General features: G+C 44.3%; 1 protein-coding gene across 1 annotated transcript; it reads right to left on the bottom strand.

Moving 5' to 3' along the window:
* Positions 1-1,553: 1,553 nt before the first annotated feature.
* On the bottom strand, positions 1,554-13,973 carry LOC106570274 (glycoprotein endo-alpha-1,2-mannosidase-like protein). Its single transcript, XM_014142409.2, has 4 exons — positions 12,631-13,973; positions 12,307-12,416; positions 7,621-7,697; positions 1,554-4,135 (listed from the first exon to the last, which is right to left on the bottom strand). Exons 1-4 carry the CDS (start codon positions 13,136-13,138, stop codon positions 3,499-3,501), a joined length of 1,332 nt encoding a protein of 443 aa, XP_013997884.1. The 5' UTR covers positions 13,139-13,973; the 3' UTR covers positions 1,554-3,498.
* Between the last annotated feature and the right edge of the window lie 1,801 nt (positions 13,974-15,774).

The following is a 15,774-nucleotide window of genomic DNA, read 5'->3' as shown; positions in this document are numbered from 1 at the left end:
ATCTGAACCATTGAGCTATAATGGTATGAACACATCATCTGAACAATTGAGCTATAATGGTATGAACACATCATCTGAACTATTGAGCTAAAGTGGTATGAACACATCATCTGAACCATTGAGCTATAATGGTATAAACACATCATCTGAACCATTGAGCTATAATGGCATGAACACATCATCTGAACCATTGAGCTATAATGGTATGAACACATCATCTGAACTATTGAGCTATAATGGTATGAACACATCATCTGAACTATTGAGTTAAAGTGGTATGAACACATCATCTGAACCATTGAGCTATAATGGTATGAACACATCATCTGAGCCATTGAGCTATAGTGGCATGAACACATCATCTGAACCATTGAGCTATAATGGCATGAACACATCATCTGAACCATTGAGCTATAATGGTATGAACACATCATCTGAACTATTGAGCTAAAGTGGTATGAACACATCATCTGAACCATTGAGCTAAAGTGGTATGAACACATCATCTGAACCATTGAGCTATAATGGTATGAACATATCATCTGAACAATTGAGCTATAATGGCATGAACACATCATCTGAACCATTGAGCTATAATGGCATGAACACATCTGAACTATTGAGCTATAATGGTATGAACACATCATCTGAACCATTGAGCTATAATGGTATGAACACATCATCTGAACCATTGAGCTATAATGGTATGAACACATCATCTGAACCATTGAGCTATAATGGTATGAACACATCATCTGAACCATTGAGCTATAATGGTAGGAACACACCATCTGAACCATTGGGCTATAATGGAAGGAACACATCTGATCCATTGAGCTATAATGGTATGAACACATCTGAACCATTGAGCTATAATGGTAGGAACATATCATCTGAACCATTGAGCTATAATGGTAGGAACACACCATCTGAACCATTGAGCTATAATGGTATGAACACATCTGATCCATTGAGCTATAATGGTATGAACACATCTGAACCATTGAGCTATAATGGTTGGAACACACCATCTGATCCATTGAGCTATAATGGTATGAACACATCTGTTCCATTGAGCTATAATGGTATGAACACATCTGAACCATTGAGCTGTAATGGTATGAACACATCTGATCCATTGAGCTATAATGGTATGAACACATCTGTTCCATTGAGCTATAATGGTAGGAACACATCTGATCCATTGAGCTATAATGGTATGAACACATCTGATCCATTGAGCTATAATGGTAGGAACATATCATCTGATCTGTCACCTGGCGCTAGAAAGATCAGTAATGATGAGGAACGTCGGAGCCTGCCATTGCACGGGGCTGTGAAGCCTGGCATTTATGTAACCGCACAACGCCAAAGCCTGGTTGGGTATTTGCGGTTAACGGGTGATGTGCTTGGGTACTGTGTGTGTGTGGAGCAGGACAGCCAGTGTAGCGACCAGTGGAGGCTGCTGAGGGGAGGACGGCTCATAATAATATCCATTCCAGACATTAATATGAGCCATTCTCCCCTCAGCAGCCTCCACTGGTAGTCCACAAGGTGTTGGTAGTCAACAGATTCAGCACTGACCCCATGGTTTCTAATTGAGTTGAGTGATAAAGTAGCTATTACAGTTTGGCAGGACAATGATAGAAGAGTGTAATACAGAACAGGCTCCTTCCCAAATGGTTGATCTGACCGTTGCTGATTTGGCTTAGTCGAAACCACTCTATTTCAAACACACAAAGTATTCTCAGATAAATAAACGTATTGTCTGTTTCCTTTCACCATTTCAAAGTAATACAGGAAAGAATAAGTCAGAAAGGCTCAAAGCTCACCCACACTACACAACCCCAATGCTCTATCGTCACAACAGACTTCACCCACACTACACAACCCCAATGGCTCTATCATCACAACAGAATTCACCCACACTACACAACCCCAATGGCTCTATCATCACAACAAAATTCACCCACACTACACAACCCCAATGCTCTATCATCACAACAGAATTCACCCACACTACACAACCCCAATGCTCTATCATTACTGTGGCGATCATCATAACAGAACTAATTTGAAAGGAATATACTTAAGTTACTCAAAACAGAGCGTTTCTTGCCACTAACATAAGTCGAGGTAAACCAACCGATTAAACTTTGTTGTATATTCAGATGTTCAAAAAGAAACCAGGTATCGTGATAAAAAGTCCTCTGGAATGTTCATTTGAGAGAAGAACCGAAGAGTTGATGAACACAGAGACAGGTTAAATCATGAGTGTACCCCTGAATCCCAAATCAACCCCTAGCCCTCTCCCCCTAGACACTTTGGCAGATCTGAGAGGATTGGATAGGTGTAAGCAATATAGTGGAACCTCCATCTTGCCCTCTGAGAGCAACAATTCCACCTGGCCTAAGTCAATGGTGTGAGCAGTCTCAGTCCCATTTGTTCCAGTCAAAGGCATACACTCCCCTTTGTACTTATTTGGACAATGAAGCAATAAAAGTGACTCCAGTACATTATTTAAGCAATAAGGCACGAGGGGGTGTGGTATATGGACAATATACCACAGCTAAGGGCTGTTCTTATGCACTACGCAACACAGAGTGTCTGGATTCAATCCTTAGCCGTGGTATATTGGCCATATACCACAAACCCCCGACGTGCCTTATTGCTATTATAAACTGGTTACCAACGTAATTAGAGAAGTAAAAATAAATGTTTTGTCATACACATGGTATACGATCTGATATACCACGGCTGTCAGCCAATCAGCATTCAGGGCTCGAACCACCCAGTTTATAATGACCATTTAGTTCCTATTGGGAAAAACATAATCCGATAAACAACCAAAGCAAACTGCAAATGCATCCAACAAGTTTGTAGAGTCATAAGCTTGATGTAGTCATTGCGTGCTAGGAATATGGGACCAAATGCTACACTTTTGACTACTTTAATACGCTATAAGTGAATTTGTCCAAATACTTGTGAAAAAATAAGGTATTCAAATTGGGGGACTAGATACATTAAGGTATTTCATTTCTAAACAGTAAAACATATGTATGAAAATACCCTCAAATAAAAGGTGACATTCTGTACTATCACCTAATATGAAATATTTTATCTCAAATCCAAAATGCTGGAGTATAGGGCCACATTTGCAAGTTTTAGCTTCACTGTCTAAATAAATACATAGAGGAATGTATATTCATATCGACCCAGAATACCCAGCAGTGAGGCCACTCCTTCCCTTTTCAAACTATCATGCTGACCCAAATCAAACTTCTGTCTGTGCTATTTTCTTTCCACATTTTTCTTTTCAGCATGGTTCCAGCAACTATAGAGAACGTGTAACCACTAACCAGGCCAGCTCAATGCAGCTTGGTTTGGTTCGGTCCGGCTCAGCTCAGTAGTGTGAAAAGCTCCTCAGTTTTACTTGCTCCAGTCACACCCAAAAGGCATTATTCCCATCGAACCCAGTCCAGTCAGGAGTCCTGTCCACTACATGAGCCACTTGTCTTTCTCCTTGTTGAAGTGTTCGGCCCACTTCCTGGTGAGTTCCAGGTACAGATCTGACCGGTGGGGCTGGTAGTCGAGATACAGCCGCGACACCGTCTTCCTAGGCACCGCCTTCTCAATCTGTGTCCCCTCGTGCCACTCGTTGAATGACGTGATGGTCACGATCTCCGGCCGCACAGACAACGCCGCCTGCAGGCTAGTCTCGTAATAGCGACCGTTGACCCTGTTCCTCGTGTTGTGGTTGTTCCATGGCCTCACTGCGGTGTCGACGTATCCCGGCCCGGCGCTGGGCACAAACAGCAGGTTGTTACCATCACAGAAGGCCTTAACCGCCTTCCAGTTCTGGTGAGAGGAGCCGAAGGAGAAGCCGTTGGAGGCGAAGTACGTATACATGCCGTCGAAGCCACCGGCCAGGATTTCATGTTTGTGGCGTTCCTCTACGACCAGGGCGAGGAAGACACCGTCGTATGGCGTGCCGCGGAGGGTGTGGGCGCCGGCGGGGTGGAGCAGGTCGGCCCAGGCTTCAGGCGGGATCAGGTAGGAGTCATAGACGTAGAACAGAGGAAGGATCCGCCCCGTGGTCGACCTGAAGCGGTAGAAGGCGCGGTGGTTCCCGTACCTATGCGGTAAAGATTTAGTTTAGTTTAGTTCATGTTTACATATGCAGCTAGAATCTGAATTGCAGTATACATGCAAATCACGCTTCTTTTTATAGGGAAGTGAACATGCAAGAAGATAAACATATCATGAGTATAGATAGCCAATCCTCCAATGTGTAGCACCCACCACAGTCAGAGATTATGTAATTTAAATATATATATATATATATATATATATATATATATTATATATATATATATTTAAATTACATAATCTCTGACTGTGGCGGGTGCTACACACACACACACACACACACATACTACAGTTCAAAAGTTTGGGGTCACTTAGAAATGTCCTTGTTTTTGAAAGAAAAGCACATTTTTTACCCATTAAAATAACATGAAATTGATCAGAAATACAGTGTAGACATTGTTAATGTTGTAAATGACTATTGTAGCTGATTTTCTATGAAATATCTACATAGGCATACAGAGGCCCATTATCAGCAACCATCACTCCTGTGTTCCAATGGCACATTGTGTTAGCTAATCCAAGTTTATAATTTGAAAGGCTAATTGATCATTAGAAAACCCTTTTGCAATTATGTTAGCAGAGCTGAAAACTGTTGGGCTGATTAAAGAAGCAATAAAAGTGGCCTTCTTTAGACTAGTTGAGTATCTGGAGCAACAGCATTTGTGGGTTCGATTTCACTTATAATTCACTGTTATACAATTTCAGTGGGTCAGACGTTTACATACACTAAGCTGACTGTGCCTTTAAAAAGCTTGGAAAATTCCAGAAAATGATGTCATGGCTTTAGAAGCTTCTGATAGGCTAATTGACAACATTTGAGTTAATTAGAGGTATACCTGTGGATGTATTTCAAGGCCCACCTTTAAACTCAGTGCCTCTTTGCTTGACATCATGGGAAAATCAAAAGAAATCGGCCCAAAAAATGGTAGTCCTCCACAAGTCTGGTACATCCTTGGGAGCAATTTCCAAATGCCTGAAGGTACCACCTTCATCTGTACAAACAATAGTACGCAAGTATAAACACCGTGGGACCACGCAGCCGTCATACCCCTCAGGAAGGAGACGTGTTCTGTCTCCTAGAGATGAATGTACTTTGGTGCGAAAAGTGCAAATCAATCCCAGAACAACAGCAAAGGACCTTGTGAAGATGCTGGAGGAAACACGTACAAAAGTATCTATATCCACAGTAAAACAAGTCCTATATCGACGTAACCTGAAAGGCCGCTCAGCAAGGAAGAAGCCACTGCTCCAAAATCGCCATAAAAAAACCAGACTACAGTATGCAACTGCACATGGGGACAAAGATCGTACTTTTTGAGAAATGTCCTCTGGTCTGATGAAACAAAAATAGAACTGTTTGGCCATAATGACCATCGTTATGTTTGGAGGAAAAAGGGGGAGGCTTGCAAGCCGAAGAACACCATCCCAACTGTGAAGGACTGGCGTGGCAGCATCATGTTGTGGGGGTGCTTTGCTGCAGGAGGGACTGGTGCACTTCACAAAATAGATGGCATCATGACGCAGGATTATGTGAAATTATGTGGATATATTGAAGCAACATCTCAAGACATCAGTCAGGAAGTTAAAGCTTGGTCACAAATGGGTCTTCCAATTGGACAATGACCCTGAGCATACTTCCAAAATTGTGGCAAAATGGCTTAAGGACAACAAAGTCAAGGTATTGGAGTGGCCATCACAAAGCCCTGACCTCAATCCCATAGACAATTTGTGGGCAGAACTAAAAAAGCGTGTGTGAGCAAGGAGGTCTACAAACCTGACTCAGTTACACCAGCTCTGTCAGGAGGAATGGGCCAATATTCACCCAACTTCTTGTGGGAAGCTTGTGGAAGGCTACTCAAAACGTTTGACCCAAGTTAAACAATTTAAAGGCAATGCTACCAAATACTAATTAAGTGTATGCAAACTTCTGACCCACTGGGAATGTGATGAAAGAAATAAAAGCTGAAATAAATAATTCTCTCTACTATTATTCTGACATTTCACATTCTTAAAATAAAGTGGTGATCCTCTGACCTAAGACAGGTTTTTTTTACTAGGATTGAATGTCAGGAATTGTGAAAAACTGAGTTTAAATGTATTTGGCTAAGGTGTATGTAAACTTCCGACTTCAACTGTAGATATTCCATAAAAAAATCAGCCGTTTCCAGCTACAATAGTCATTTACAACATTAACAATGTCTACACTGTATTTCTGATCAATTTGATGTTATTTTAATTGATAAAAAAAATTGCTTTTCTTTCAAAAACAAGGACATTTCTAAGTGACCCCAAACTTTTGAACAGTAGGATATATATACACTTGTTACAAAGCAGCAGGTTCCGTCAACAGAAGCGTTCTCAATTGGGTGAAGTGTCAGATGTCTACAGAAAATGCTATTATGTGGAATGGTGCTATTATTTTAAGAGCAAGTTTGGAGTGTGTGAACATTGTAGATGGAGAGATCAGATGATAGAAATGCATCCCCTCCCCCCTCCCTTCTCATTCTCTCTGTGGTTTCTTTTCAGGCAGATGGACAGCACAGTTGGTTGTGCAGAAGTTGGCAGAAACATCTCACCCTGGAAATAAGGTATACTAGGCTTGTCCTCAATCACGATCATCACAGTTCAGTTAGCTTGACAACGATGCACCAACCCTACCGCCCAACCACAGAGGGTGTCTCAATGTTGGGACAATGTTTAGGTGGATCACTATCATGCCTCATTAGATAAACAATCACATATTTGTTTTCTGCCCTCTACGTTTGTCCTCTACTATAGTCGTTGTTATGAATATGTTTGGCATGACAATGACCATTGGAGTTGGCAAGACGGCACAAAGAGATTTGGGACCTGCAGGCTACTTACTGCTGGTCTGTTCCATAGCCAAACTCTTTTCATACATTTTTCCACAGGTACAATTTTTTTAGTGGCACTATCAATTGTCTAAAGCCCTCAGATGAATACTCTAATAATAAAAGGGAAAGTAATCCAATCAGGACAAAGGCTACTTGCAGTTTCATTCTCTCTACCTCCTTCAGACCTGAAGAGGACTCTGATTTCTCCAGATCCCTAGACCTCCAATGTCACTGGACATTAATAAGGAAAGCAGAGCTCTGACCTTCTTAATCTGTATGACTTTGAGAGAGGAAAAAGAGAGGCAGAGAGAGTGAAAGAAAGAGAGGTAGGGAAAGCGAGAGACAGCGAGAGAGAAAGCAAGAGAGAAGTGGGGAGAGCGAGAGAGAGAAGTGGGGAGTGCAAGAGACAGATAGGGGGAAGTGAGAGTGGAGATAGAAAGAGTGAAGTGGAGAAAGGAAAGGAGATTAGATGAGAAGTGGAGTGGCTGGCTGGCTAGAGGATGCAGATGTACAGAACAGTCGAAGGCCAATTTACTTGTCAATGATCTAGAGAGCGAGAAAGAGAAAAGGAGGAGATTTGGATGTGGATGTATAGAACAGTGGAAGATCAACCTACTTGTCAATAATGTATTTGATGTTATCATGCATGCTGAGGTCGGTCCGACCCTTGTATGGCTGGATGTGGAACGCCACCTGTGTGAACAGAGTAGGGATACGGATCATTATAAACCCTTAATAAAGAGGACAATACTGTCTGCAATACACATTTTCAAGGTCTTTGAAGCATTATTATACCACTTCGATGTAAATACGGTTCTGTAAAGGAAGAAGTAATATTCAGTAGTATATCAGCACATTGCCATTTGATTGTGCTATTAAAAAGCAGTATGTCAATGCCTTCAGAATTCAATTGGTAAGGTGTGGTGAGCACCATCTGTGCGTTTGACTGTTCAAATCACTGGCATAGTAAAATAATCCTAAGGTACATGAAGAGAGGGAAATATTCAGGAACTCTTAGAGGACAATGGAAATGGATTTCAGAAACTCTTCATTATTGTTAAAACCAATGTGTTTTGCCATGTATCCTCCAACTAGCTTATCCATCCTTAAATAGTATAACCTTTTCCTGGGGCTCAGAGAATCAATATGTGGGTTCTCAAATTTCATGCATCAGTGTCCATCCAGAATGACAGTTATTTTGGGGACCAAGCGAACGGATGATATTGATCTTGTCAGACTAGTGTGTGTGTCAGTGTCACTGGGGTTGTGGAATGGAGACCAAGACGCAGCGTGGATAGTGCTCATTCTTAATTCTTTAATGAAAACAGCAAAACAAGAAAAACGACCAACAACAGTCCCGTCAGGTACTTACGACTAAAACAGAAAACAACTACCCACAACCCCCAAAGGAAAACAGGCTGCCTAAGTATGGCTTCCAATCAGAGACAACGAAAGACACCTGCCTCTGATTGGAAACCATACCCGGCAAAACATGGAAAAACAACACATAGAAATAGCAAACTAGAACACTCCCACATAGAAACAGAAAACCCCAAAACCCACACAAAACAACCCCCTGCCACGCCCTGACCATTTTACTATGGCAAATGACCGCTTTACCTGGTCAGGACGTGACAGTACCCCCCCCCGAAGGTGCAGACCCCGACTGCACCAAACCAAAACCCCACAAAAACAACCCTAAACAAAAAGGGAGGGAAGGGAGGGTGGCCACCGTCAATGACGGCTCCTGTGCTACACCCAGACCTTCCGCCAATCCTCCAGCTATGGAGGTGGCTCCGGGCGTAGCCCCCGTTCTGCCCGCAGATCCCTCTGCTTCTAGAACCCTGACCTGTGGATCATTACCAGAGGTTCTGCGCTGCCGACCACCGCTGAAGGCTCTGGGTTGCAGATCACCGCTGAAGGCTCTGGGCTGCAGACCACCGCTGAAGGCTCCGGACTGAGAGGCGTCGCCGGAGGCTCCGGACTGGGAGGCGTCGCCGGGGGCTCTGGACTGGGAGGCGTCGCTGGAGGCTCCGGGCTGAGGAGCGTTGCCGGAGGCTCCGGGCTGAGGAGCGGAGGGCGCACTGGGGGACGAGTGCGCGGAGCCGGCACCGGACGTACTGGGCCATGGAGGCTTACTGGAGGTCTGGTGCTTGCGGCTAGCACAACCCATCCTGGCTCGATGCTGATGCCAGCCCGGCAAGGGCGGAGCGCCGGCACAGGACGAACTGGGCTGTGCTGGGGAATGCGGGGTACCGTGCGTGGAGCAGGCGTAGGATATCCTGGGCCGAGGAGCCGCACTGGAGGTCAGATACGTTGAGCCGAAGCACTTTTACCTGGCTGCCGGCTAACTGTCGCACGACAACGTTGAGGAGCCTGTATCGACCGCACCGGACTGTGAGTGCGTATGGGCGACATAGTGCGCATTACTCCATACTGCATTGCTCGCCCCTCTGTGCGCCTGCTCCGTCGTGCCCTTTCCGCCAGTCCCTCTCTCCGGAATCTAGCGTCGTACTCCGCTCTTGATTCCCCGACTGGTTCTGGTTTCCTCCATGGCTCTCTCCGAAATGCCCGGGAAGTTAGGTCAGGGCTCCCCCTGACCTAGCCAAACTCCCCTTATGTCCCCCCAAAAAAGTTTTTGGGGGCTGCCGCTTCACCTCCTCAATTGGAGGATACAACGCCTCGTAATACCGTCGTTCCCTCTTCGCTTCTTCCAGTTCCTCCTTCGGGCGCTGGTACTCCCCAGCCTGGCTCCAGGGTCCCTTTCCATCTAGGATTTCTTCCCACGTCCATGACTCCAGGTACCTCCTCTCACGCTGCTTGTTCCTTTTATGGTGGGTAGTTCTGTCACAGGGGTCGTGGAATGGAGACCAAGACACAGCGTGGATAGTGCTCATTCTTAATTCTTTAATGAAAACACTTCAACAGCAAAACAAGAAAAACGACCAACAACAGTTCCGTCAGGTACTTACGACTAAAACAGAAAACAACTACCCGCAACCCCCAAAGGAAAACAGGCTGCCTAAGTATGGCTTCCAATCAGAGACAACGAAAGACACCTGCCTCTGATTGGAAACCATACCCGGCCAAACATGGAAAAACAACACATAGAAATAGCAAACTAGAACACTCCCACATAGAAACAGAAAACCCCAAAACCTACACAAAACAACCCCCTGCCATGCCCTGACCATTTTACTATGGCCGCTTTACCTGGTCAGGACGTGACAGTCAGAGGCCTCCGGGCTGGGATCAGCTAATCAGAGGGCTGGGATCAGACAATCAGAGATCGCTTAGCTGGTGGATCATCTTTAAATAAATTCTCCTTCTCTGACTCTGACTCTGAGGCCCCATAGGGATTGGTCCAGGTAACATCAGCAATCAAACAGAATGGGGGGGTGCGTGCGAGTGTGTCCGATGAGGAAGAGCGGACCACTGAAGCAGACACTCCTAGCTCCCAGCGATCATATCCATTATCCAAACTCAGGACTTCACCCTCTCTTTGATCTCAAGTGATCCTCCATCCTCATTTAAGAAAAGAAAATGGATTTTGGAGTTGTATTCCTTCCAGTGGCCCGGCAGTGAACTTTATCTGCAGGAGATAATAATCAGGATACTGCTCTCTACTTTAAGGCAATAATACTCTCTACTTTAAAGTTTTACCTAAGGCCTTTTTCTCTCTGTGACTCTGTCTTTGCTGCAACTGAGAGATAATACCTGCCAACCCTTCAATGAACCATACCAGGGCCTTACAGCATATGGCATACATATAAGGTCTATACATCAAACATCAAACCAGAATGAAATCCCTTGAGGTTTAAAAACTATTTTTTTAAGGGAGACCTGGATCTGATCCAGATTTCACACACCACACCTTGAAGGATCAACAGGGAATCTCTCAGCATTTAGATGGCTGTGATTGCTGTGACACAGATGACTGTGTATGATCCAAATTACATGAATAGGACTGTGGCAGCTGCCCCCTCTCACCCCAGGATTAGACTAGCCTGATCCCAGATCTCTTTGTGCTGTATAGCCAACACCTACTGTCATTGTCGAGACAGCACAAACAGATATGGGACCAGTCTTAAACTGCCTGACAACTAGGATGTTTACCTCAGCTGCTGTATAGCGAAAGGTCTACTTCAGCTCACCGTCAACTGTTGATAGAACAGTCGAACCATGAATGACAGAGCGTGGCAGGCTAGATAGAAAGGAAAGAACACCCACTCCCTCTCTCTGGCTCCCTTTTTTTTTAAGAGGCTGCAAGGTCTTCATAAACAGTTTCCATGGCAACACGGTGTTTGACACAGCAGCGACCGAGCTGGGCTGTCAGTTTGTGTCATGGCTGGTTTTGAGTGGCAAGGTGAGCTGATGTGCTGTTCAACGAGTCCCTTTCCTCAGCTGTATACACTGTGTGTGTGCAGGCGCGTGCGTGCGTGCGTGCGTGCGTGCGTGCGAGAGACCCTCTCGTGCCATGCACACAGGCCTCAGGCTGCATGGTCAGCCCCAGTTACGCCAATGCTGTTCGTGTGAGTGTGTCCTTGTGTGGGTGCGTGCATGAATGTACAGAACATCTCTAATGGCTTCAATAGACTGAAAGTCAAGCAGTATAAGAGTAGCTTGAACCGTGTCCCCTGAGTCACTCTTCCAAGTCAAATGGAAACTGTCATCCCTTGGTTTAAAAATCCTGAAAAAATGTTTTGTCTGCCTTCAGAGGACCTTGTGAAGCACCCAAAGACTTGTGAGGTTGTTGAAGAAATGTGTTTTCTCTGTCTACATCAATAATATACAAGATGGAGGAAGAAAGTGGGCTAGAACAGATGGTTTTATACATAGAAAATACATTCCAAAATCACACACTTCACCCTCTAAAAATGAAATGCATTGCGTCTGTCTTCGAGTGAACACAGTGAAGTTATGAATTACACTGTGGCTGCTCACTCAGCTTTGGCAACAGGAATATTTCTATGTATTTATTTAGGCTCAAAGACCATGACTGATACTCACTTAGACTACTACAACAAAGGTTGGAGTTAACATAGTCTCTTGTGACAGACTGTTAAACAATCTGAGTGAAAAACATAAACCTGGAAGCACCTACTAACCAATCATCACTGCCAGCCAGCCAACCAGCCAGGGTTGGGGTGAATTCCATTTCAATTCAGTCCAATCCGGAAGTCAACTGAAATTCCAATTGACTGAATTGGAATGGAATGGACCCCAATCCTGCAGCCAGACATTTATGAATTCAGTAAAGCACCATAAATTGTAAAAACATACCAGTTCTCTCACCAGTTACCTTGATGCTGTGTCTGTGGGCAGCGTCCATGACAGCAGGCACCAGGTCTTCACATGGCTCACCATGGTTGTCTGCAATGCCAGGCGGGTACCAGGACAGAACCAGTACACCTGAGGCGGAAACGGTTAGTGACATCTCTGGTATAAATATTGACATAAGGGTAGGCCTATAACAACCCTTCATATAATTGGTGCAGATGAATGGAGGAGTTTAAGTGAAGCTACTTTAATACTTCAATATTTAAGAGGTACAGTATCATGTTCAGGACACCTTTTGATGGTAATATTTAAGTTTGGAGGGGTTAGTGGTGCCAAAATCCCTTACCTGCTGCAGCCGCTTCAATCTGCGACATATGTGACTCCAGCACGGAGGGGTCTCTCGAACTGTATGGTCCTAGTTCCGGGAAGAAACTCGACGCTATGTCCTCTGGAGGAGTATGTCTTCCTTTGGCGTGGCTGGGGGCGATCTTAGGGTCCCAGTGCGGCACTAGAACATGGTCCCAGTGAATATATTTACCGTCCATCTGTGGGGTGCCATACCACAGGTAATAGAATATTTGTACGTCGTAGAATATACTGTAGTCACGGTCGGATTTTGTGAAGACGACTTTGGTGTCGCTGGCTAGATGGGACTGACCAGGGGAAACTACCATGTCGTTTGAGACTGGCCGTCGATGGTCGCCTCCTCTTTCCCTCACAAACTCTCCCATGCCCGGGGCCAGGTCTGAGAAGCCATCGCTGGGTTTCAGTGTTCTGAGGCCCATCATCGTCCCGAAGATGAAGAGAGTGAATAAGAAAAGTGCAATGAAAGCTTTCTTGCGCAGCCGTGTCATTGTGGTCGCTGTCCGAGGTGCTGAAAGTAGCCTATAGACCGCTATGTGCTTTCGTTGAAACTATATCATAAGTAGATCTATGTCCGTCTCTTTCATCAACATGTAGCCTATAGTCTTCAAGTATACACACTTAGCAAGAAAATAATGTGGGAAAAGCCACTCAATCTCTGCAGTGGTTTGTGCGTTTGGTTATAGATTTCAGAGTGCCAGCGTTCGTGGCTTGAGTTCGATTTTCGACTTGAACGCAACGAATCGAATACATGTCCCTTCAAACATCTAAGCTATAGCCTCTCAAACTATCATTTTTTCCTGATCATGTGTTTTTAAACGAATCTCTCCTTTCTCCCTGTATATCCATGAAGAGCATATATGTCTCTAACGGTTACAGTTTAGCTTCTCATAATGACTGTCATTACCATTTCAGGGCATCGTCGTGTTAGGGTTGTTATGCTTCCCGACCACCGAGAGCTCATCTGTGGATTCCAATGAAAGAGATGGAGACAAAAACAAGCATGTCGCTCTGTTCATATTTCAAAAGACAATCTCTGGAGCTTTTTTCAAACTCTGCCTCCTGCACACTCCCAACTGTTCTTCTCGACTGTTAATTCATCACATAGTTCGTAGCACAGTTACCTTTGTCTTCTGCAATTGCTCTCGCTCGCCTGCTAACGCTGCCCCTTGTTTATCCCGTCTCTTGTCTCCGTTGATTATGCATTTAAACCCGCTTTTTCGGGAACAAGCCGTTATAATCCATCACATCTCCAGAACGGTAGACTTGGTCGACGTTCGGTTTTAGGCAGACTGTTTATAAATTGATCGTTTTCTCACGAAACTCAGCCGGAGGAAGAGGGGGAGGGGTGTCTGAGCACCAGGCTGCGGGGGTGAGCAGAGTGGGTGGGATTAACCCTGGTTTTATTGTCTATGGATTAACCCCGCGCACTGTTCTGAGAGGAAAATACAGCGCGCGTGGAACAAATGGGTAGCTTATTATTGCTTTTGCCTTTGTTTGCTCTGAATATGGTTACTTTAACTCAGTATCTATGGGTAGAAGTAGGCTACGTTATATTCTCTTGCTATCCTCCTATTTGAAAATCCGTTCTCTCGCGGATCATTTGGCTGTTCACACTATAGGCTATGTTGGCTATATGTTACAATATGGACACATTGACGTCTATTATTTATTGAACAAAAGAGATTAAACTTGTATGATTTTGGCTATATGATATAGCCTATGGCTACAGGCTGTGGAACACAGTTTGTCAGTTTATGGTAGTGGAGAGTGAAAACAATGACAAAGATAAAATAACAGAGAGGGCTACGTGCTCTTGTGTGGCACCTTGAGCACTTTTGTGATTTATTTTGTTCCTTATCAATAAAGATAGAAGCTAACAAATCAGAATCGTGAATCTTTTAAATACTTCGTCTTGATCATTATTGCGTTTCACACAGGATATTTACAATTCCACGAAGCATCCGTGGGCTGAGGATGTCGAAAACATTAAAACATTTAAATATGTGGAAACTTTGAAGTTGATGGTTGAGATGAAAGATGATGCCACCCACCACATCATTTTGGACGAGCTAGAATGCCTGGCAGGATTAGCTACTGGGAGGCAGATACCCACTCACACGGTGGGATTAGGGCCGCAGCACCGGCAGCGGGCACTGGGAACCGGAGTGGAGTGGACACCCACGGCTAGGATCTTCTCCCCGGATCGCGCCCACTGGCACAGCTCGCAGCTCTCCATAATAATCAGTCAGGCTTTTCTGTTATGGAGGGAACCTGACTGTGCTTGTGTTGCTTTTTATAGCCTAAGGCTTCTTATTTTGTTTCATTATGTTATTCTGTTGATATTGTCTTCATTATGATTTGTATATGAGTTTGTCTTTAGGTTTCATGCCCCAAAATATAAACTCTCCATCTATTTCATTCAAACAATCCTCGATCCAGTTTAGGCCCACGAAAAATTGGAACAGAACCAGAGTGACATCTAGTGGGATGAGAGAGACATTGTTTAACAGTAAACTTGATGTGAGAAATATGACTGGTGAGCATCCGAGGCATACGGTATTAATGAAAGTGACAGACAGGTTCAGTGGTCTTTAGTGATGATGGAGAAAGATGTCATCTCTCACTGTGTGCATGCATATACATCCGTCACCACTAGGGGGACTCCTTGTATCGTTAAAACGAGTTTGAATTGTGAGAACAATTTAACATGGACACTTTTCGTTATCGAATAACGATATAGCTCGAGAAATCTTGAAGTAAATCATCAATCCCGTTTTGTAGCTCTGGAATTGACTTGATATGAAAAAATTCAACGTTGTGTCTTGACAAATGAATGCTTCTTCTGAATACTAGGCCTAGTCTTCGTGGACGCGCTAGATATAACTTTCAAAACATCATGAACGGTTTGTTTTTAGGGCGTTCGCTTTAACGGTAAGAGCTGTCCAGGGTGCTGAAATAGTCTAGCGGGAAGTAATGAAAAAGTCGCTGGTTCGAATACCCAAGCCGGAAAGGTGAAAAGTCTGTCGATATGCCCTTGAACAATGCACCTAACCCTATATATCAAAAGGGGCACCGTACTACTGACCTTGTAAAACAACACGTTTCACTGCACCTATCCGGTATA

The sequence above is a fragment of the Salmo salar genome, chromosome ssa14 (genome assembly GCF_905237065.1).
Source record: "Salmo salar chromosome ssa14, Ssal_v3.1, whole genome shotgun sequence".
Lineage (NCBI taxonomy): Eukaryota > Metazoa > Chordata > Actinopteri > Salmoniformes > Salmonidae > Salmo > Salmo salar.
This window is presented reverse-complemented; position numbering and strand designations above follow the sequence as displayed.

Coding starts and splice junctions, on each gene's coding strand:
- LOC106570274 (XM_014142409.2), bottom strand. CDS start 13,138: ATGACACGGCTGCGCAAGAAAGCTTTCATTGCACTTTTCTTATTCACT. Junction 7,698..12,306: donor CCCACAGACACAGCATCAAG/GTAACTGGTGAG, acceptor CTGTTCACACAG/GTGGCGTTCCACATCCAGCC. Junction 4,136..7,620: donor ATCAAATACATTATTGACAA/GTAGGTTGATCT, acceptor TTTACCGCATAG/GTACGGGAACCACCGCGCCT.